This window comes from Sphaerodactylus townsendi, linkage group LG08, assembly GCF_021028975.2.
Source record: "Sphaerodactylus townsendi isolate TG3544 linkage group LG08, MPM_Stown_v2.3, whole genome shotgun sequence".
NCBI classification, from domain to species: domain Eukaryota; kingdom Metazoa; phylum Chordata; class Lepidosauria; order Squamata; family Sphaerodactylidae; genus Sphaerodactylus; species Sphaerodactylus townsendi.
This window is the reverse complement of record NC_059432.1, coordinates 89121723-89144345: the sequence shown is the minus strand read 5'-3', so window position 1 is coordinate 89144345 and position 22623 is coordinate 89121723. Positions and strand designations below refer to the sequence as shown.

At 39.7% G+C, this 22623-nt stretch overlaps 1 protein-coding gene across 12 annotated transcripts in view; it reads left to right on the top strand.

Moving 5' to 3' along the window:
- The window catches only part of PLCH1 (phospholipase C eta 1), a 151342-nt gene that overhangs the window by 112381 nt on the left and 16338 nt on the right, over positions 1-22623 (top strand). For 6 of the 12 annotated variants that reach the window (XM_048505198.1, XM_048505203.1, XM_048505202.1 and 3 more), the window contains 8 exons: positions 4673-4780; positions 9238-9399; positions 13195-13263; positions 14632-14729; positions 15620-15720; positions 19389-19568; positions 20387-20494; positions 20911-21035. In XM_048505198.1, the coding sequence (XP_048361155.1) occupies positions 4673-4780; positions 9238-9399; positions 13195-13263; positions 14632-14729; positions 15620-15720; positions 19389-19568; positions 20387-20494; positions 20911-21035 (951 nt within the window). The remainder of the gene's footprint in view (positions 1-4672; positions 4781-9237; positions 9400-13194; positions 13264-14631; positions 14730-15619; positions 15721-19388; positions 19569-20386; positions 20495-20910; positions 21036-22623) is intronic. The other 6 variants (XM_048505206.1, XM_048505201.1, XM_048505205.1 and 3 more) reach the window with 3 other exon arrangements.

The window sequence follows — 22623 nt, the reverse complement described above, 5'->3', positions numbered from 1 at the left end:
TTATGTTTATGAAAACAAATGAAGTGATGTACCACTTAGGTAGAGGGTTAAAACTCCCAGCTGTCCCTTCTATTCAGAATCGAGTCTGTTCCTGTCTGCTTAGTCTTGTCTGGATTTATCTTTCTCTGTTTCTACTAGCCTATGACAAAATGTTGTCAACTAGCTTCTATTGAGATCAATAGTGGCAAGCCAGTCCCATACAGCTAGAGTGTGATATTGGCTTTACCTGGTACATTTTATTTCCTCCTCCTGCTTTGAAAAGTGATATTTCATAGTGAAGTAGTGATTGCAAAACATATGAAATGAGCATTCTCTGTAGTTCAGTGCTGTTCGTATCTGTATTTGCCACTAATAAAAATCACTGATGTAGGTGAGCACTTTTTGTGAAATGTGCTTTTAATTTCCTGAGCACCGGTCTCTGTCAGACCTTTTATTAACAACACACATCACAGTTGAAGTGATCCTGAACGATAGTTTTTTGTCATTATAAATTGCATTGCTAATCCAACAAATCAATCCTCTACTCAGTATAAAAAGTACTTGTTGCTTCAAGGTAAAGCCCCATTAAAGCACCAGAAAAATATGAATGAAGATAAATGAAGAAGTACTTTTTTCACTAGTTTTGTGGTTAGCCACTTGGGTAAATATTCCCTCCAGGCAGTAACCAGAGCTTGATGACTAGATTTAAATAATTAATGGGTATATACAAGTGGGAGGGCATGTGATTTCATGGCCATTCCTTGGCCCTCTTCTCAGTCAACCTCCATTGAGAGGACAGGTCAGTTTGTCTGGTTTCTGTGTTGTGTGTAACTAACAGCCCCACTCTGGGGAGTGGCATAGCTTTGCACCAGCATGTTGCCCACTCTGGGCCACTTACTCTGGTGGGAGGGGGTAGACGTGCTGGCATCTGTGTGTCCTGCAGCCCTGCTGTCACAAAACCTGGAAGTTCAGGCCGCAGCAGGGCTGCCCTGGTGTCCTGCTTGGATGGTGGGGAGGATTGGACCAGAGCATTCCTGGGGGTGGCTTGCTCCTGAGATTTAGGGCTGGTTCTGCAGTATACTGGCCCTTGAACATATGCTGTGCTTTTGGTGGTGGATGTCCTTTAAACCCTATGGGGCTGTCCAGCAGTGGCAGAATTTCAGGTCTTCCCCAATCTCCCTGCACTGCCAGAAAGCCCTACTGAATTTCATATGGAACAAGAGGACAAAAATGTAGGGAACATTTGATCTCTATTGAAAAGACAAGGTATAAATGAAAAATAGATAGTTGTGCCTTCCTACTCTGTGAAATATTTGCAGAGATTCTTTTTTCTTCCTTGCCCACATGGGTGGCTTCCTTGGTTTTTTAAAAAACTGCTTGATTCAGACATTTCAATGGTCAGGACTCAGCCGACACACAACAGAATGTCAGCCTTAACCTTCTCATTTTATGGAACAGAAAAGCCTGCCAGAGGCAAAAATAAAACAGCCTCAGTTCCTTTGATGCAAAAGGCATGCTGACAAAAAGGGCTGCTCAGACTGAAATGATGGGGAGGATGGGGGACCATTGAATAGCTGACCTCTCCATGAATTCTCTGTCAAAGGCTTGTCTTCTGAAGGCTTTGTTATTCCTGCTGTTAAGATGGCCAAGCCTTTGCATATATTTTTTAATTGACCCTGTCGTACTCTACTAGAGAAATATGAAAACCTTGGAGTTGTCAAACCATGGCAGAGTAATATTAGTATTATTATTGTATCCTTCAGATACCCCCCAGTATTGTCAACCCAAATGTTCTATGCTGAGATTGCATAAGGCCAGAGGTTGAAATGTGCAGTTTTGTTAACACTGGTAATTGGAACTAATTTTCCTGGTTAGTAGAATATTGCAAACTATGTGCAGCAGATGTCGTGGCCTAAGGAAGATGTTGCCCAAGAATCAGGGGAGAGGGGAAGAAAGAATCAAAGGACTTCGCATAGAACTTCCCACAACAGCACTTTGTTGGTTCAGGACCCTGGACAGCAGCCTGATTGGGTTGAGATACGGAAAGGAAAAAGCCTTCATTTCCCATACCAGGTTTTCCTTTTTTTGCTCCCTTAAGGTGGCAATAATATGAGGGTTTCAGGGCATGTGATGAGAAAAGTACATAAAAGCAAAATCTTTTATTTTGATAGAAACAAGATAGAAAGACTGGCTGTTGTGGGTTTTCAGGTCTGTGGTCTGGTAGTTTTTGCTCCTAACATTTTGCCCACATTTGTAAGCTGGCATCTTCAGAGGTATATCATGGTGAGATGTCCTTCTCTCCATGACACATGTCTGTAGGTACCAGACCGCAGCCACACAGCCTGGAAAACTCACAACAGCCTGTCGATTCTGGCCATGAAAGTCTTTGACAATACAAGATAGAAAGCCTTTGGGGTGAAATTGGAGTTGACACATATAGACTTGAGAGTCAAAAGAACTCACAGAATCTCAGAAAGACAAAAAAAGCATAAATGTATAAACTAGATGAATAAGTTCTCTAGCAATCTAAAATTTTATGTCGGTTGATGACCACAAGGGTTCAATCTTCTCCATATGTCACCATGATGACAAGGTTAAAAACACCCAGGAGTTGATTGGGCTGGACTGAACGGGACAAGAGAAAGAGCAATGGTTAGAGTCTCTTGTTATGTATTAGATGAACTCTTAGGCTCAGTTATTTGATTGACTTAATTCCCATGGGAAACTGTTGTATATATCCCTGTGGCTCATTCAGGGACCAATCCAGAGGTCTGAGGTAAACCATTCCCAAATGAGTCTGCTATGTGTTTAGGCTATTGTGTACAATCATGTGTTGGGGTACCTGTGTCCCTCTTCCCAGATGTGTTATCCACCTGTGGCCATCAACCAACAGTTCTATTTTAGATACAGAGGAATGCGATTTTAGGGAAGGGTGCCTGTTCCAGTCACCACAGCAGGATGCTGAACAATCTTTTAAAAATTATGTTATAGTAAAAAACTGGTATATGTTATATTATATAAAGTGATCTCTCACTGTTCTAAATGGATCCTGCATGTTGGTTTTCTTTTGTGTTTGCGGACCTGTTGTGACCCATTAGTGTCTTAAACATTTAACATACTAATTTACAAGGATACCGGCCAACCTTAGGGCATATCTGTCAGAAGCAGGAAAACTGAGAAATCTGTTAATTTTTTTGCTGCTCAATAGAAGCTGAAAGGAATTATATTTAGGTAGTATGAAAGCCATTCTTATTTTATAGCTCAAATCAAGTTCTGAAAGCAACAAGGAATTTTTTTTAAAGGTTTTATATATTGCTGGGGGTGTTGTTCACATTTAAATTGTAATAATGCTAGGGAATTGACATTAGATGGGAAAGATTTCCCACAGCACAGCACTCAGCATTGTCTAAGTCAGGGGTCTGCAACCCACGGCTCTGGAGCCGCATGCGGCTCTTTCAGCCTTATACTGCGGCTCCGCATGGCCTGGAGGTCGGAGTGTAGCGTGGGCATGTCCCTCCAGCCCTCCAGGGCAGTGCTGGAAGGGAAGGTGAGTGGAGGGGCTGAACCTCTCTGGCTCGGTAGATCTTTGGGGCCATGGAAAACGGGTCCAAATGGCTCTTTGGATGATTAAGGTTGCCAACTCCTGCCTATAATACAAATTTGCATGATACAAATTTGGAAGTGATTACAAAACATTTTGAAGAAGTTGCAGCCTCTCTTGAAAGACTGGGCAACACTAAGAATAGGGAGGAATCACAAGTATAGGAAGCAAGTTACATTTTCAGAGCTGTCATGTGATTCATTTATCCAAGACTATACCATTTCAGTCTGGATGCTTTCCCATTTAAGAAGTAGCCTCCCAAGAAAAAAATTGCCTCTTCCCTGAAGTTCTAGTTTTCTGTGTGCAAGGATACTATGTGGGGTGGACTCATCAAACACGTAATTTGCCACCTGAAATCTGAAATATATGATCTTAGGAATGAGCTATACCTAATGATATTTCTAAACTTGTTGCTTGGTTGTAAAAAAAAGGGAAGGTTTACTAGGAAGCACTGCTTCCAGGAAAAAAACACACATAGTAATATTGGTGAATTCCAAGCTGGCATCTGTTAAATGCATACTTCTGCATGAAAAACCATGTTTTTTAAAAAAACAAATATCACTTCCAAGGCTCAAAAACCAAAAGTAACACTTTACTCAAAACTATCAAGACCTGATGAAGTGAGTGCTGACTCATCATTTAAGTGGACTTCTGCTTTATTGTGCTACCACTGGACTAAGAAAGCAATCTTGAACAAGTCAACACAGAATTCTACTCAGGAGGTCTATTCAGTGGAGGTTATTCCAAAAACGTTTTCTTAAAAATGGCAGTGTAACACAGCTACTCCTCTGGAATTACTATTAAGAACTGGTGTGTATGCTTCTGAATTGAAGCAATATTTTCAGAGTTTCACAAGTGTTCTATGGGGATTTTCATAGATTATATATTTGGCAAATTATTTGAGAAAAGCCTTAAGGTTCTGGTTTCTTACAGGAAATAAGACACTAAGGACATGTTCACAGACTTCCAATAGTTAAAAGATGTCCACCTAAAGAGAGGAAGTGCTTGCTTCATTGTGCCTCTTCTACTGAGGAGGCAGCTCTTCTGTAATTTCTGCTGCCGTTAAGGCACTATTACTTGTTTTCTTTTCAGGGTAAAAAACTACCTTTTAGCCTTGCTGCAGATGCTGAGGAAGGGGAAGTTTCTGATGAAGACAGTGCTGATGAAATCGAAGATGACTGCAAGTTAAAGCTTTCCTATGTAAGTATGTTTTTGATCGCCTCCTTTCCAGCATGGGCATCAACCCGCTTTGGAAAGCGGCTGCAGTTCAGTAGCAGAGCCACGTGCTTGCCATACAGCTAGTTCCAGGTTCAGTCCTCAGCACCCTGGTGGTGAGATCTCAAGATAGCAAGAGCTGGAGAAGATTTCTCCCTAGTGAACTGCTGTAGGTCAGAATAGCCCAGCTGCTAGTCTAATTGAGCTAGATGGAGCGGCATCTTCATATAGTCATGTTCATTTCATGAACAGTTTAAAATGCAGATTGGGTCTTTGTTGGCCCATGTGGATTGTTAAATCTAAGATTTTTTTCCCCTGGGTTTTACTTGGCTTCATATGCTCTCAACCAACAAGATCCTTCATCATATTAAGGAGCGGTTATTTGACCAGGAATATCAACTTCAATGGCTTAACTGGCGAAAGCAAAGGAGTCGCAATGATGTTCCCCTTTAATTTTAATAGTATATCCAGGGGAAAAGAAACCCGGGGATAGCCGAAGTTTTCAAAACCACATACTAATCTGTGAAGGCCCTAAAGCACAGGAGGATGGAGTGAAGTTTACTTTAAGAGCAGGGGAACCAACACATTTCCTCACACACTACCTCTAGGGAGATTTATGAAATCTATACACAAGAAGCGCACTTTTTGTCCAACTCAGGGAATTTAGACCCAACTTTTTTCTTCAGGCCCCAACTTTGGCAGGCCCTTGCTCTGTTAACTCCAAATTGAATTATCTCCTGAATAACCAGGCTCCTATGCTACTGAGAATGGTGGCCAATTTCCTGATTAATACTCTGAATTAACCTTCTGGGTTCTCTTTCTGCTTATATTATCTTTGCATATTTTTGTATATTCTTTTTAGTCCTCTTACCCTGTATAATTCTATTTGCTGATTTTCCTTTTGATGCCTAATAAAGGTTTCTGACTGACTGGATCCTCCCGACACATTCCTCTTCATAACATCCCTGTATTGTCAAGATCTAGGTTTTAAGGTCTTCTGATAGTGACTACTGGTGAAATTTTGTAAAATGCCATGTTCATTCATGGAGCTGCATTACCAATTTTGTTAACAATACAAGACTTTATATTTTCTTCTTGCTTTGCTTGGTTCTTGAGTTTTTCCTCATTTCCCCACAAAGCTCTATATTTATAACTTGATTCTACAGTCTGTGCTTTCAATACTCATCCCCCCCACCCAAGCTGTTTTCTTCTGGCCATTCCATTTGGGTTTAGCGCATCCCGCCCAACCAATGTGGACTTTTTTTTTTTTTTTAATTTCTTACGCTCAGTGGTAATTCAGCATTGCTGCTCCACTGTGAAACAGATGTTACATTCCATCCCAGAGGAAGCCATACATGTCTAGTTCAACATTTTCCACATGGCCTCAAATATTTTTATAACAGTATGGTGCAAATTGTTGGTCATACTCTGCACTGGCAACATGCCACTTGATTGATTGTGGTCAGAATGCTACTCTGTGAATTTGTTTTGTTTGTGATTGGTCATGTTGCCCTCTGTGTAACTCTTATATTTAGCAATATATTTTCAAAAAAACGTCTCCTTCCTCATTTGCATTATCCACTGTGGCATAAACCTTTTACAGGCAGATTTGGGAATTTGCAATGTTGCTTATTGCAGAGTCCCATCAGGTTTGGTTTAGTGAGAGCAGATGCTCATAAGAGTTCTGCTCCTTCTCCCCCCCCCCCCCACATACTTTTTTTGAGTAATGGCTGTTGTGTGGCAGAGTTCTTCACATTATTTGGCATTTAGCTGTGGAAGGTCCAAAGTGTTCCTTGCACAAAGTGAAATTAACACAGCGACACTGAATAATAATGGAGAAACCTTGATGGTATTGCATTTTTCAGAAGGCTGCACAGTGCTCAGTCATTCTTGTGCACTGGGAGGTTGCTTCCTACTGAGCGAGATGACATAGCTTGGGATACTGGAAGCACTAAGCAAAATAAGTGCATGCAGCAACCCAAGCAAATGTATCCATTCAGGGGAGACCGTGGAATGCTGCCTAGAGAGCAGGGTCTGGAACACTCCTGTGCTCACCTCCTTGCTTCACATGTGAAAAGGAATGTGGGGCATCAGCCTGGACAGTGGTGGTGAACCTATGGCACTCCAGAAGTTCATGGACTACAATTCCCCTCAGCCCTTGGCCATGCTGGCTGGGGCTGATGGGAATTATAGTCCATGAACATCTGGAGTGCCATAGGTTCGCCACCACGGGCCTAGGGGGACTGAACTGGCTCTTAAACTAATCACCTAAACATAAACAGCACCGAACTTCACAAGGAAACATTATGCAGTCCTTTGGTTCCTCTCATTGCTGTAAATAATTGAAAGACTCTGAATTTCTGCTACTTATAAACATTCCAAGATTCTTGACTGTTTCTATGAGTTAGGGATTGAGCAAAAAAGCCTTGCTATTTAAAATCAAGATGCATCTAGTCCAACATTTAGTTTGCAATGGTGTCTGGACGCAGAACTTTTAAAAACTAGACTATTCTCAGCTGGCCAAGTGAACCTTTTGCCATTAAAAACCATGCTTGGGGTGATCTTGAGGGAACTATTTGCGCTGCTTCCTGCATGACTACTACTATGTCATAGATGTAAATTATCATTTGGTATTCAGCCATCAAAAATATGGGAACCTTAAAGAAAACCCTAAGCACTGGATTCTGACTGTAAGCATGATGCAGCTCCTCTACTGCACAAGCAACTCTCAATTCAAGCCATGTTTTCCAAACCACTATTAACTAACCCTGTTTTTCAGCAGCTTTATGGTAAAGTAGTAGAAGAAGCACGTGTGTGTGTATTTGAAGTCATGATATTAGATCTGTTTGCCAAGCGCTGTTGGTGGTGGAAAGGGCCGTCAAGTTGCAGTCAACTTATGGTGACCCCATAGGGCAGTGGTGGCGAACCTTTGGCACTCCAGATGTTATGGACTACAATTCCTATCAGCTCCTGCCAGCATGGCCAATTGGGTTTTCAAGGCAAGAGACATTTGGTTTGCCACTGCCTGCCACAGCAAGGTATGAGAGAGTTCTGAGAGATCTGCAACTGGCCAAAAGTCAACCAGCAGGCTTCATCACATCCTTTATACTGGTGTGTGACTTTGTTATGGAATAGAATCCTAAGGTCCATCTGTTTGGCTTTTGACAACTGGCAGGGAGACCTGATAGTATGTAATAGTGAATGATATAGGTCTGGTCCTGTGAAGCACAAGCCCCCTTTTAATTATGCAGTAGGCTTTTCTGCTTCTTGGCTCCTCCATTGCCTCTTCTGAGAGATGGGGGAGGGTCATCCAGAGCTGTATGAAATATTGTATCAGGAGTTGTTACTGGAAGACTATTGGTAGAAATTGGAGAAATTCTTTCCCTCACCTTTCCATTTATGTAAATGGAAGTCTTCGCTTGTACAAGAGGCTTGCCTAAGATAGTCATTATATTTTTAAGGGCAGTGACTGAATCCCCCAGAAGTCAGGATCAGAATTCAAAATGATCTGGACAGTAGAGATCCAAAACTAACAAAATGAATTTTAGCAGAGATAAATGTAAGGTACTACACTTAGGCAGAAAAAATTATATGCATAGGTATAAGATGAGTGATACCTGGCTTGATAACAGTACAGGTTAGAGGTATGTGGGAGTCCCTGTAGACCATAAACTGAATGTGAGTCAACAGTGTGATATGGCAGCTAAGAAATCCAATGTGATAGGAGTATAGTGTGTAGATCAAGAGAAGTAATAGTACCACTCTATCCTGTGTTGGTCAGACCTCACCTGGGATACTGTGTCCAGTTCTGGGCTCCACAATTCAAGAAGGGTATTGACAAGCTGGAGAATATCAGGAGGGCAACCAAAATGGTAAAAGGTCTTAAATCCATACCCTAGGCCTATGAGGAGCAACTTAGGGAGCTGAGTTTGTTTTGTCTGAAGAGGAGAAGGTTAAGGTGACATAATAGTTATGTTTAAATATTTGAAGGGATTTCATTTTGAAGAGGGAACAAGCTTGTTTTCTGCTGCTCCAGAGACTAGGACAAGGAGTAAAGGATTCAAAATACAGGAAAAGAGATTGCACCTAAACATTAGGAAGAATTTCCTTATGGTAAGGGCGGTTCGACAGTGGAATGCTCTGCCTTAGGGGATGGTGGAGTCTCCTTCTTTGCAGGTTTTTAAAGAGGCAGAATGGCTATCTGTTAGGAGAGCTTTGATTGCATGTTTCTTCATGTCAGAGGATTGGACTAGAAGCCTCTTATGGTCTCTTCCAACTCTGTAATTCTTTGAATTTTTAGACACCTGAATGCTTATATTAATAATGCAGTAGTTCCAAAAGAACTTGTGCGGACAATCAGTACTTCGGCACAAACGTGTCTGACTAGTTTGCTATTTTAAAATCATTCAATGTTTCCATTGGCAATTTTTGATCTGTTTCAGAGCAACGGCACTACTGAACACCAAATAGAATCTTTTATAAGGAAGAAACTTGAATCTTTGATAAAGGAATCTCAGATTCGGGATAAAGAAGATCCTGACAGCTTCACTGTGAGGGCACTGTTAAAAGCAACCCACGAGGGCCTAAATGTGAACCTGAAACAGGTGAGATTTCCCCACAGTATGTTTCAAGTCAAGCATTGTTGAGAATTGTGGTGGAATTAACATTTTTTCTTGGTTTATTACCATGCTATACACACGCTAGATTAACCAAAACACACACACACCACCCTCAAGTGTAATTTTCAAAAATAGTTAATGAAAACTACACATTAAATGCAACTAACTTTCTTTTTGGGAGCTGGTCTCAGTTTTTTTCCGTCTCAAGCATAGGCTTTCGAAGAAAATGTTGCTGTTGATAATACTGTCATCCTGTAAGCCCATGTTCATCTAGAAGGTAATTTCACTTGTGAACTGAATCCAGCATCACACCTGGGGGCCTCCTTTGGTGCAGTAGTTTAAAAGTATTAGTAATGGGGCCATGCTTGGATGATTAACATTTGAGAGAAGCTGAAATCCAGTGTCCTGTTGATTTATTTGACATTTAGGATATTTTGCATGTAAATGAATGCTTTAAAGAGATATTGCTCTTTTCCATGGGACAGAGCTTGCTCAAGATAGAAATTTCTCCTTTGCAAACAGCAAATGAAAAGACCTATGTATGCTTGCTCCTTCAAGCTGGTATTCATTATGCTGTTGGTCTGAGTTCATTCACGTGTGCTTAAAACAGTACTTTTGAGTTCTTTCCACATATTATCCTCCCTTTAATTTACCTGCGGAGACCAGCTCAAACATTTCAAAGAAATGGTGAGAGAAGATGGTGTGCATACCTTTCCCCGTTCATCAAGGTCCCATCTCAAGTGAACACATATCCATTTCCCTTGTGTAGAGCGTCCAAGAGATTCCATCCTCCAGTGCACAGGTGTCAAACTCACGGCCCTCCAGATGTTCATGAACTACAATTCCCATCAGCCCTTGCCAGTATAGCCAATGCTCATGTTGGGAGGGACTGATGGGAATTGTAGTTCATGGACATCTGGAGGGCCACAAGTTTGACACCCCTGCTCCAGTGTATAACCTTAAACTTGAACTGGAAAATAAGTATCTGAAGTGCTGGTTAGAATTTGTCAAGCTTGACTAAGCCCAGAAACAAAGGAGAAAAGTCTCTTGCCCTTCACAAAACAAAACAAATGGAAACACATTTCAGCCACAGGCTGCATATTGCGTAACGAGGACTTGTGCTGTGAATAGCTGAGGGAATATTTTTCAGCGCCTTTTCTGCACTTCAGACAGATGAAGGGATGCGATGTTCTGGCAGCAACACTAGATCCTGCCACCGACCATCAAACTGATGACCCAGGGAATCATCCCTATCATGAATCTCAGGTGGCCCAACAAAACATTGCACCTGTCTCTGTGGCTGCAGACATTTGAATCCCATTTATTTTAAGGATTTCAGGACTTGGACGGTTGATATGTTTGTCCATGTGTATAGCGTTTTCCCTTCTAATGCAGAGTCATGTTTTGGGGGTGTGCATGTGTGTTCTTTTTCCTTGTTGGGGTACCAAAAGCTCACAATAAATGATTGCATACAGATAACATTGTTTATTGGAACCACGCAAGAGTCCTTGCCCGTGTGATGCTGCAGGGGTAGTATATGATTCATTGTGTGGTAAGAACAGAGGAAGTGACTGTACCAAATGTTGAGTGGTGACTGTACCACCACTTACTGTTTGTCTGTACAGTTCTTCATGTTTTCATGGTTGCATCATTCAGAATCTTTTGAATGATCACAAAAAACAGCTGCAAAACTAATTCATTAAGAAAGCCTGAAGTTATCAAGTACCTGTGCACATATGTGTATATAACACATGCACACTGAAATTTTTTTTAAATAACATTTTACATTTGTTATTGTTAATTATTGCAGTGCTTGCTTGTTGTGTTGTAATCATTTTATAGTTACTCGCAGGATGGATAAAAATCAATGAATCTTTTAAATAAAATAATTGAATTTTGTTAATTTAAATAGGATTTTTAAAAATTTAAATCAGATTTTTAAAAATAAAATGCCTTTTGAGGAAAAATCTATCTAAAGATAGTTTAAATGGTTTCTTCTGCCTTGTTACATGGCAGATTTATATAAACCGAAAAGAAAAATTTCGAAGATTGCATTGCTTACATGTAATGATGGCTCAAGTTGAATCTATTGTACAGATTACTACACTGTCTCAGATTTAAGGAAATCAGATCCAGATCTTATTCCTTTACATTTACCCAATCTCCCCGATTTAATTAGATTACACTACTTGTTGGCCAATCCTGATCCTTCTCTCAGTATGATAGTGGCAGATTTTCTTCTGGAAATTACTAAACGCCAGTAGATTTCCTTCGACCTAATATTTATTTCCTGTATTGTATATGCTTTTTAATCTGTTTTTATTATTGTTGTACTGTCTATGCCAATAAAGGCTTGCTATGTTTAAATGGTTTCCTTTATAAGATACGTTATAGTCCAAAGGTTACTCATCATGAAATGACTAGTTCTTAATTATGTAGCATGGAGCTGTATATTCATGCAAGATCTAAATTTTTTTGGTAAGTGAATTTCATTAATCCATTCACAATGTCATGTTTTTCCAGAGGTTTATGTGACATTATTTTGCGTAGTTTTTCTATCTGAAAGATATTATCACAGATGCTTGGTTTTGCAGTTCTCAAAACGTTGAATTTGTGTCTGCAGAAATAGTATGCCTCATCTTCACAGCCGAAATGTTATAAAACAAACATTCAGAGTTGAGAAAAAAAACCTTAATCCCATTGTTCCTTTGGAAATCTATGTATACAACACTTTACCATTTAAATGTTAAGTTCCAAGAAGTTCAATGAATAGAATAGAAGTTTGGAATGGAATAGATCTGCAGAAGGAGCTAAGTGTGAGGAAGGAAGGGCAAGTAGCAAAAATGGAAGCAAAACCTTGTGAACAGAATCCCCCAACAAATCTTGGGATCTTTCTTTAGATTATTCTCTTCTTGAAGGATAAAATCTATAATGTATTTTAATGAATATTTTAATGATGTTCCTCTACCTTATGGGTAAAGCAGGCATGTGTGCAAAATGCAAGCACTGCAGCAAAGAAATGCAAGGCATAGTGGCTTGAAGATGATTCACCTCACAATAATTTCATAATTATCTATGTATTCCTAAAAGTATAACCGAATCAGTAATTTTTTGTAATGAAACTGTAAAACTAAAGTGAAAAGTTATTATGATTATTATGTGATTGTAAACATTATACCAGCAAGAATGAGTCTTTATGTAGAAGACCATGATTTAACTCTTATCTTACGGATTAGGGATTTAAGTTGTGATCCATCCTGTCACTAGCATTGTTGGGTCCCATTTTTTTTAGGAAAAGTACATATAAATGAAGTGCAATTCACTCTTGGCCTCAGTAGTTGTTGATACTAGTGGAAACAGTGCACAATAGTCTGCAATGATGGATTATATTCTGTAGACCCATTTGACTATCAGTGATTCTTCTCAGATATAAAGAGCCTTCCCTTGATGGAAGAGGCTGATCCACTGGGGGAATGATCAGCATGTTGCTGTAACTTAAATGGAGAGAGCCTCTACTGCTACAGAATCATAATTTAATGTCTGATCCTTAATCCCCTATGTCATTAATATTATTATCATAATACCATTTACACCATGCATACATCCCATTTATTTTGCCTGATTTTGCCTTTTGTGTTTGGTTTCTGGGTTCTTCCCTAGCTGTGTATCATAAAAAGTGTAATGTTTTGTGCAGTGAAGAATGACTTTTAAAATAAATGCTTTTGCTAAAAACTGCTCCTTATTCCTAAAGTGTATTCATTATTCACTTTGTTTCCCCAGAACTCTGACATGAAAGATGCCAACAAGAAGTCACATAGTAGACTAATGAGCAACTTCGGTAAACATAAGGTAAGTGAAGCTAGAACATTAATGTATTATCTGAATGGTTTTGATATATAACCAGTCTCACTAAGAAACCACAGAAAATCTGCAGCTTCAAACAAATAATAAGTTGTTCCACTGTAGTGACAAATTTGTGTTCGTAAATCATCTTTAACACATCAGGTGCCCAGAGAATGCTGAGGTTTTCAGTGGTTTCCCAACTGTGGTTATAACGTTTTAATTTCACATTTTGTTGGAGCTTTGGAATTGCTACTTTGCACATATTAACACCAACTTTAGAACTTGCTTTTTAATGTTTTCTTAAAGCTCAGATACATGTTGTGCTGAGATACATTCAGTATAAGTAAAGTTCTTTGGCTTTCAAGGAACTGTAAGAAAACTTAATGAGTTGTATTATTCACTCAGTTCACAGATGAATTCCCCAAGTCTCTCTCAGCAGTGCTAACGGGTACTACTAGTAGTAATTGAAATTTCCAACACACTGATGAGATAACAACAGTATATAGCAAGATCCTTATTAGAGAAATTAGCCTGTGAATTGACAATTACTGACTACTTCAAAGGCTGCAAAATATTTTAATAACGTAATCACTTCAGTTAATTGAGTTAATTAGACCTGTCCCATTTTATTCATATCTGTAGGAAAAATAGAATGAATATTCTCCTTAATGACACTGGCAGAAAAGCGTTGAAGAAACAACAGGCTCATTGTTAAAATACTTTGATGTTGCACACGTCCAGCTGCATCAGGGGCCCCAAACTTTTTTGAGACTATAGGCACCTTTGGCATTATGACCCAGCATGTTGGGTGCAGCCACAAAATAGCTGCTGTATCTTCCCTTAAGTCACACAGTGAAGATTCTTGCACTGAGATAGCAGCTGCTGCCAAAGCAACATTTTTTTAAAAAAAATCTGCATAGCCAGTTGGAGGCCCTGCTGTGCAAAACCTTTGCCTGGGCCCACCCACTTTCTAAAAACAGTTGGTGGGCACCAAGAAAGGTGTCAACTGTGGTGCCCATAGGTACTGCGTTAGGGACCCTTGAGCTATATAGATATTTATTGATACTGTTAGTGGGAAACGTGTCTTCCTGTGTGTACACGGATCTTCCAGTGTAATCATAGAGTGGACTGCTTAGCATGTAGAATGTCCCTAGCACAGGGGTCTACAACCTGCGGCTCTCCAGATGTTCATGGACTACAAATTGGCCATGCTGGCAGGGGCTGATGGGATTTGTAGTCCACGAACATCTGGAGAACCGCAGGTTGCAGACCCCTGCCCTAGCATGTCCACTTAAGGGGACATGAAGCTTTATAAGACAGCTTCTTTCATACAGAGAGATGTCCACAATATTAATATGTTTCTGGCTTCTCAAGCAGAAAGCAGTTAAACCGAGGTCCAAATCTCATAGCACATCTGATGATGAGGATTCTCAACAAAACTGTTCTGGAAAGGAATCTGGACAGCTGTGCAGGTTGGTATCCATCATCACCCTCCTGGTCATCTCCCAACTAAAAGCATGTCACCATTTTGGTATCATATCAGTGACACAGGTGCTTTTGGATTAGTCCAAAAGGAAAGCTGTATCGATCGCCAAAATCATGGAGGATTAAATCCACTCTCCCTTCCCCAATCACCCAAATGCAAATCAGAACTATGCATGTCTGAAATTAATTTTTTAAAAACTGAGAAGTCAAGTCTAGTAATGGCTGTCTTAATGTCTCTCACTTAGTCTCCTGAGACACCAAGAATGCTGGAATGCATTTTGCTGGGGCAACCCTACTCCAACAATCTTGTTATTAATCTTTCTTTTCTGGACTGTAAATAATTGTTTTCAGAATAAATAATGGCAGTGCTGGGATTTAGCTGTAGGTGAGTGAAAGCCAAGTAAATAGTATTTCAAATCCTGTCTAAATCAATTATGGTAGGAAATATACTAAAGGATACAGAAATTTATTGCAGATACAAATTCCTTTTCCGGCTTTCTACTTCAGAAATTTCTTGTGCATCTTACCTTTAGTCAATAGTATAACTGGTCTATGTCCAGATGCTGCTGTTTCTAGCAGACAGATATTAAGTGGGTATGCATATGAAAGATATAAAGTGTTAATAGAATGTAGAATCTTAGCAATAAACCCTCTTTCTAGCAAGCTTATTTCTCCCCCAGCCCTGTGTTCTTTAAATATTCGTAGAGTGCCCTCTAGTCAAATAATAGCTATGGTTATATGAGAAATGACCCTTATGCCTCTTCGTGGATTCTTCTGAGTTTTGAGACGACAGTAAGCATAGTATGATAGAAGAAAGTAGTAGCTTACTATTGTATCTATTTATGGGCAAAAAAGATCCTATTTTAATTTTTTTCAGTAGGTTGGGTCGACGGAGAAAAACGATGAAGCTGTGTCGTGATCTTTCTGATTTGGTAGTGTACACAAATTCTGTGGCGGCTCAAGACATTGTTGTTGATGGTAAGGCATTAGGTGAATCTGTTTTTGAAGAATGTACGCACCAGGAATTTCTGCTGCAAAACCAACGTTTTGAATGTTAGTTGTGCAAGAGCATAGAGTTACTATTTGATACCTTCGTTCATTCATTCTGGTTTGGCTTGCATCAGGGAAGCTCCCAGTGGTTTGTTCCCAAAGGCAGGAGTGTGAAAACTAGTTATAATGATGAGATCATTTTATAGTCTTAGAGATGGTGAAAACTCAGCAAACATTCTCAGTCTGGAAGTATCTGTGAACCGCAGTCAAACTATCCTATTTTCAAATTAAAAAATGATGGTCATGGGGCATTTGAAGGCACTTCACACTTTCTGACGCACTTGGTTCATCTGCAGATTGAAAACTCAGAATACACAGAAAACTCAGAATGTCTGGATCTGTTTGTGTAAACCCACAGCTCAAGATGCAAAAAGCCTACATATGCCGCATACCAGTTGGTAATGGAAAGGGCTGTTGTCGCAGCTGACTTAAGGCAGTCACATAGGATTTTAAAGGCAAGAGACATTAAGAGGTGGTTTGCAATTGTCTGAAGATGTAGCAGCCCTACACTTCCTTTATATTCTTCAAATCAAGTACTAACCAGGACCAACATTGCTTAGCTTCTGAAATCAGATGAGATGTCCCTGCCCACGAACACACTCTAGATAGGGCTGTAAGTTTTCTGGAGACAATATAAAAATGTTACTTAATATGGGTGTGGGTATGGCCCATCATAATTATCTGTTCCATTCACACCACAAAGAGAATTAGAACTGTTCCACATACATTCCTTTTTGCTAAACAAAATTGAGAACTATCCCAAAACCAAGGATCTTCCATCATACCACTTGAAGTCCACTGGAACAGCTTGGTTTTCCCTTTTTCTTTGTCATGGTTAGTGTCACCATTCCACATGGATTTCTGATTTGGTTGATTATCTTCCCTGTGGAGTGCATACTGTTGTTCCCTCCTCTTCAGTCACAGTTTTCCTCCCCATCTTCACTTTCAGAAATTCATTAAGTGTTAACCCATCATTGGGTTTACATGACCTCTTGTCTTCTCCTCTCCAGTTTGAAGGTGGTCCTACTGGCCATATGCAGAAACTTAAGCCAAAGCCGGAGAAGTAGGTTTCCACCTTCTTCCAGCAAACAAACGCACCGGTGGAAAGAAAACAGTACAGCAAGAGTGAAGAGGCTACCCAGAAGGGGAGCTATGAAGCTTTCAACAGCAATTTTTTTAAGTTGAAAAGCTTTTATACAAATACCCATGCTATGTGGAAGTTAGACATTCTGAATGTATAAAGTGGATCTTTGTCCTTGTTTTCCCTGTCCTTTTTGAGCTTGCATTCTGCCTCTACTGACTGCACTGAATCTTAAACCCCAATTGGCAGCCTTTCGTTTGCTCATAATCCCCAGATTATGCTCTGCAAGAAGTGGTATTGCTGCACTGGAAGCAACATTTTTATTACATCTTTTCCACCTTGTCTAAAAATTAGAGTTTTGACAAGTAACGCCAATAAGCAGCTCTCAGTTTATGAAAATAACATGATTCCACCTAGCAGCTTTAAGCTCAAGGTTATGACAAGTTTCTGCTTCAGGGCAGTGTTTAATTAGAGTATCTGTCTGGGTGAGGCTTTCTGTGTAAGGGTGATTGGGAGAAAAATAACAGAAGTATCAAGGGTAGCTATACTGTCTCAATATTTTGAATAGGGTTACCAAAATGCATTCAAAGCTTGTTTCAATTGAGAGTGGATCAATGGCATATGAAGGGGGAGGGATAGAGGCGTCATTCTCCTGGGTCATGTGGGGGGCCCATTTTGACCACATGCCCCCTCCCTCTCTTCCCTGCCCCTGCAGACCTGGTAAACTTCTCTTCAAGCATGTCAAGGCAGTCACGGGGGTGGGGGGAGACAAGGCCAGGGAAGAAGCATGACGGGGGGGGGGGGGATTTGGCTGGAGGCTGGGCACAGGTTCTGTAAAGGTATGCCACTGGGCTGGATAGGTAATGGAGTTAGGAGTCAAAACATAAGGAGCAAGAGCTGTCTGTCCTAGAATATTGTTACAGCACTGGCCGGAAAGGGACTGGAGAGCTCGATGATTGAGCTTGCAAGAAACAGCAGTTCTATCTTGGGGAATTAAGAATTTGGATTATGTAGAATGAACCTGTTGGTCTATAACCAGGGCCATGCGTATCTTGCAATTTCACACAAGTACAGCAAGAGTGAAACTTGGAACAGAATTGCTGATTTTTATTCTGACCCCCACCCGCCCCCGGCAAGCAAAATAACATACAGTTAACATACTTAAATGTTGTTGATTTCAGTGAGAAATTAGTGAGACAAAAATATTGGATTAAGGTCCAAGTTTTCAAGTCCTTATGGTCTGTAGGGCAGATTTGAAATTACACTTTGCATTTTTTTAAAAAAAGAAATGACATCTTCTGTGGTTTGTGAAATATTAGAGTCTGATTAAGATTTCTATTACACAGGGTAAGGTGTTTTAGTGCCGTTCTTTTTCATAACCTAAGCAGATACATTTGATTCTGTTCTTCTTTCTGTATGTTAAACTAGAATCCCACACACCATTTCCACTGACTGAAATCTTTCCACCAGCAAAAATGCTCTGTTGCATCCAACCCAAAGATCCATTTTTCTTCATGCAGAATTTGAGTTAACCTTGGTTTAAATTAATGAGTTTGAAACATGCTACATGCACATCCTTTGTTGTATATTCACAGGTACAGAGAATAGCTGTCTTACTCACTGCTCTGATATCTGAAAAGTTTGGCTGCTCTCTTGAATCAGCTATGTTATTACATATTCAAATCAAATACAGAAAATCCGTGAATCTAACAATGTTTTTTTAAAGTCCATCCTTTTTCTGAACTACCAGTGAATGGAATGTTATTCCATATTATGATTCTAAGAGAATGTATTACATTGAACATGTGGTCTTTTTGATATGCAGCTTCAGATAGGATTGGAAAATGCATTTATGAATATTTATAAACATGAACCTTATGCAGCTTATTTGAAAGGAAGGCAGAGATTTTTGTGAATGCTTTTGCATCCCCAGTATGATATCATTTTCAGAGATTGAGTGGGCAACAGAAGAAAATTGGGTGGAGGACATATCAGCAGATTGTCTTGGCATCTGTGTTGATCTTCCTGTTGAGTTGCTCTATGCTGCAGCAGCTTGCTATAGTAAAATAAAAAGTCAGCATGCTGTCTATTCAGTTGATCTCGCCGATGCTATAGATTTGGCTGGCTATGTCTCATTGTGAAATCATGTTCTCAGTTATCCCTGATTGGCTGGAATCTTTGAAAATTTCATAGTAAAAACACATTAAACAATGGAAGGTACAATTTGTCAGGAACATTTTTGTCAGTTTGAAAGTCGGTTTCATCCCAGAATTATTCCTCTGTAAAAAGTCAGCTGTTCAGAGTGTTTTTAAGATTCCCCCTTTCTCCCCTGAAAACAAGATATTTATTTGTTTTGATTTGTCTAAGTTTTGTTATGTCATATGATTCCAAGCATTCTACAGTTTTGCAATTGTAACAAAGTCCTCCTTTAAACCATATATCAGAATGAAATCTGAAAATGTAATATATATTGTTATACTCCTTTTCTAGCAATTACTTATTTTTAAATTTGCAGGATCTTTTGGGAACGTGTTGTCCTTCAGCGAAACGAGAGCTCACCAGGTTCTACAACAGAAAGCAGAGCTGTTTATGCTTTATAACCAGAAACAACTCACCAGAATTTATCCATCTGCATATCGAATCGACTCCAGCAATTTCAACCCTTTACCATATTGGAATTCTGGTTGCCAGCTGGGTGAGTTGCCCCTGTCTGGCATGACATCTGTGGAGCCTTCTGACAATGTTACTTGATGCCGACTGTTCACATAGTGGGGGTTATGATCATGCATCTCCATCTGGCTAAACACCTTCTTTGGTTGTGGCAATGACAGTGCAGTGCAGCTGTACTCCAGTGGCAGCAACTGGCCTTTAGCCTGCTGGCTTCTTGGAACCAGCAAACAGCAGAATCAGAAATTGGTATGTCCAGCCTTGGGAGATCAAGATGCAGAAAGCTCTTCATGCCTTTTTGGTCTGAAGCCCCAAGGGAAACTGTTACTGTGAGAGAGAAGTGGGTGGTTTACTGTTTTCCCCCCATACTCTTTCCTCCTAATCCAAACTGTTGGCTACCATGAGACCATTGGCATATGATGATGACCCTCAGCTGCTTGTAAAGTTCTGACAGTTGTGTTCATCATAGATCCTAGCAGGAAATTGGGAAAATTGAGCCCCTCCTCCCTTTCTGGGCCAGACTATTTTACCTTTGGTAGTTTTGTCTGGGTGAAATTTCAACCAAGTGTGCATGGTGATTCATTCTGGGATGGGAGTTATTAATAAAGCATGGGTACTATTCTAATAGAGATTTGGAAGCACTGTTCTTTGTGCAAAAGCTTCTTGAACATTTAGCCTTACTGGGTGTGTGTGCGACAATTACAATATTTTGTGTGACTGGGCCAAAACAGCCCGAACATCATCATCCAAAATGGGAAAGGATACTAAGCACTGTACTTATAAAACTGATTATTTGAGATGTCTGAACTTTAATAATGACTTTCAAAAATCTTACTAACTCCACAGTGGCATTAAACTACCAGTCCTGTGGCCGTTTGATGCAGTTGAATCAAGCCAAATTCAGAATGAATGGCAACTGTGGCTACATCCTGAAACCTCAACAGATGTGCAAAGGTAGTGTTGGATAAAGTGAAACTGCTACATTTTCATTATTTTATAAAGTAATAATTCAGTGTGTTTGTTAATATAGTAATGGCAGTTTCTGGATATTTAACTGCCTCATTAAGAAAAGCCAGTGAAAGCAGCAGAGGATTTTTTGTTTACAACCATTGCATTAGCTAACTAATATAAATCTGTGTTGAAATCCACCACTATTAAACTATGTGATTCAAATACTTGCTGCCATTTAGATCAGAAGTTAGACACCCAAATAAATATGCTGTAATGCTCTAAAATTCATAAAGTATGAAGAATGGAAATTATTGCATTGTTCAGTCCTAGTGTATCTCAGCTTCCATCCTCACTGGATGAGTGTGGACTTTATGGTTGTGTGCTTAAAATGTTATTTTCACATATTTACATCTGCTTAGGTACATTTAATCCAAACTCAGCAGATCCACTTCCAGCTCTCCCTAAGAAGCAACTTATACTCAAAATTATCAGTGGGCAGCAGCTACCGAAACCTCCAGATTCCATGTTAGGAGACAGAGGAGAGGTACAATATATTGGTGATGTGTGGAAATTATATTGATAAGTATGGGTGAATGACTGATCTCTGGTGTATGAATAAGCCAGAGATCCAGGAGGAGGGGTTTTTTTTGGAGGGGGGGCGGGAGGCATGAAGTCGAGGGCCACTGGGAGTGTGTGTGTGTGGGGGGGGGATGGTTGTGAATTCCCTACATTGAACTACAAAACCCTTGAGGTCCCTTCCAACTCTTTCTATGACTCTAAACACCTAATCTCAAATTGCTTTAAGGATATTATGGTTAACTATTTGCATTTGAATTTTTCCTGCTCATAATGGCTATTTTAGCTATTGTTTTACACTTCTTGCTAATTTGCAACATGCCTGTTGAAATTGAAAAATTGAAACAGTTGAAATTGAAAAATATAGCATGCTTTACATATTAATAATTCAGGGATAGTAGTTTCCCTCAAAGAAAACCTTAGGAAATCATCATGTAAAGAACCCTAATGGTTGGAAATTTCTAATGAGCTAAGAGAACCATTCCCTTTCATTTAAGTTATTATGAAATTTCTAGAAAAAACCTTTATGGTCCTTAAAACATTCCTTTTTTGAGGGGCACAGAACACTTGACCCTACTCCCTCATTATTGCATTTTCTTTTCAATCTCTTGACATTTTCAGAGAAACCTCAGGGATGAAAAGATTTGTTAATAAAAATTTACTGCTCCAGAGAACTGTGGCTATTATAGACTTATTTAAGCTTTTGCTCTGGAATATGTACGAAAAGAGTTATTTAAGGTAGGCTGTGGTAAAGATTTTTGTTTAAATCCTGATATTCAGGACAGCCTGTCAGACAAGCGAAACAAATTGCCCATGAAAGAAATTGGGGGGAATCTTTTATAGAAGCACCTGGATCAAGATCCAACAGAGTATTGTGTCACTCTGTATTGTGCCGGACTAAGCCCTGTAATCGCTTGCAACAACACAACCATACGAATTCATACTCATTAAAACCTGTTTTTTTTAATTGGCTATTGGCTTTAACACAGAACTTGTTTCACTGCAAGGAAATAAATTCAGTTGAATTGTACTCAGTTGTTCTGTTGTCTCTTTTAAATGTGCATTATATATTGCTCTGTTTCATTAAGCAGGCTTTACTGAAATTCTTAATTAGACCAGTGGTCCATTTGGTCCAATATAGTGTTTCACAAAGAGACCCGCCAGTTGTCCTGAAGGGCTGAGCAAGCAATGAATAAAGGCTGAGGTCCAGCACTGGTATTCACAGATTCACTACCTCTGTATATGGAGGCTCCATTTTCTCACCATATCTCATAGCCATTGATCTCACCATTAATCTGCCATTAATCTAACTCCACTTTAAAGCCATCTTTGATTCTTGCCTTGAGTAAGTGTTTGGAAAGAGAAAACATAAATGTTTTAAATAAACAAACATATTATACTAAGTGGCACCATCTCCTCCACAGCATCTCAGACGGAGTCCTTTCCCAAGCCTTGTAAAGTCATTTAATTGGAGATGCAAAGATGTATACATGATGAGTCTTATTTCTGCTTTAAAGGCAGTTTAGTGAGGCTAGGACAACCATTTAAACAAGATA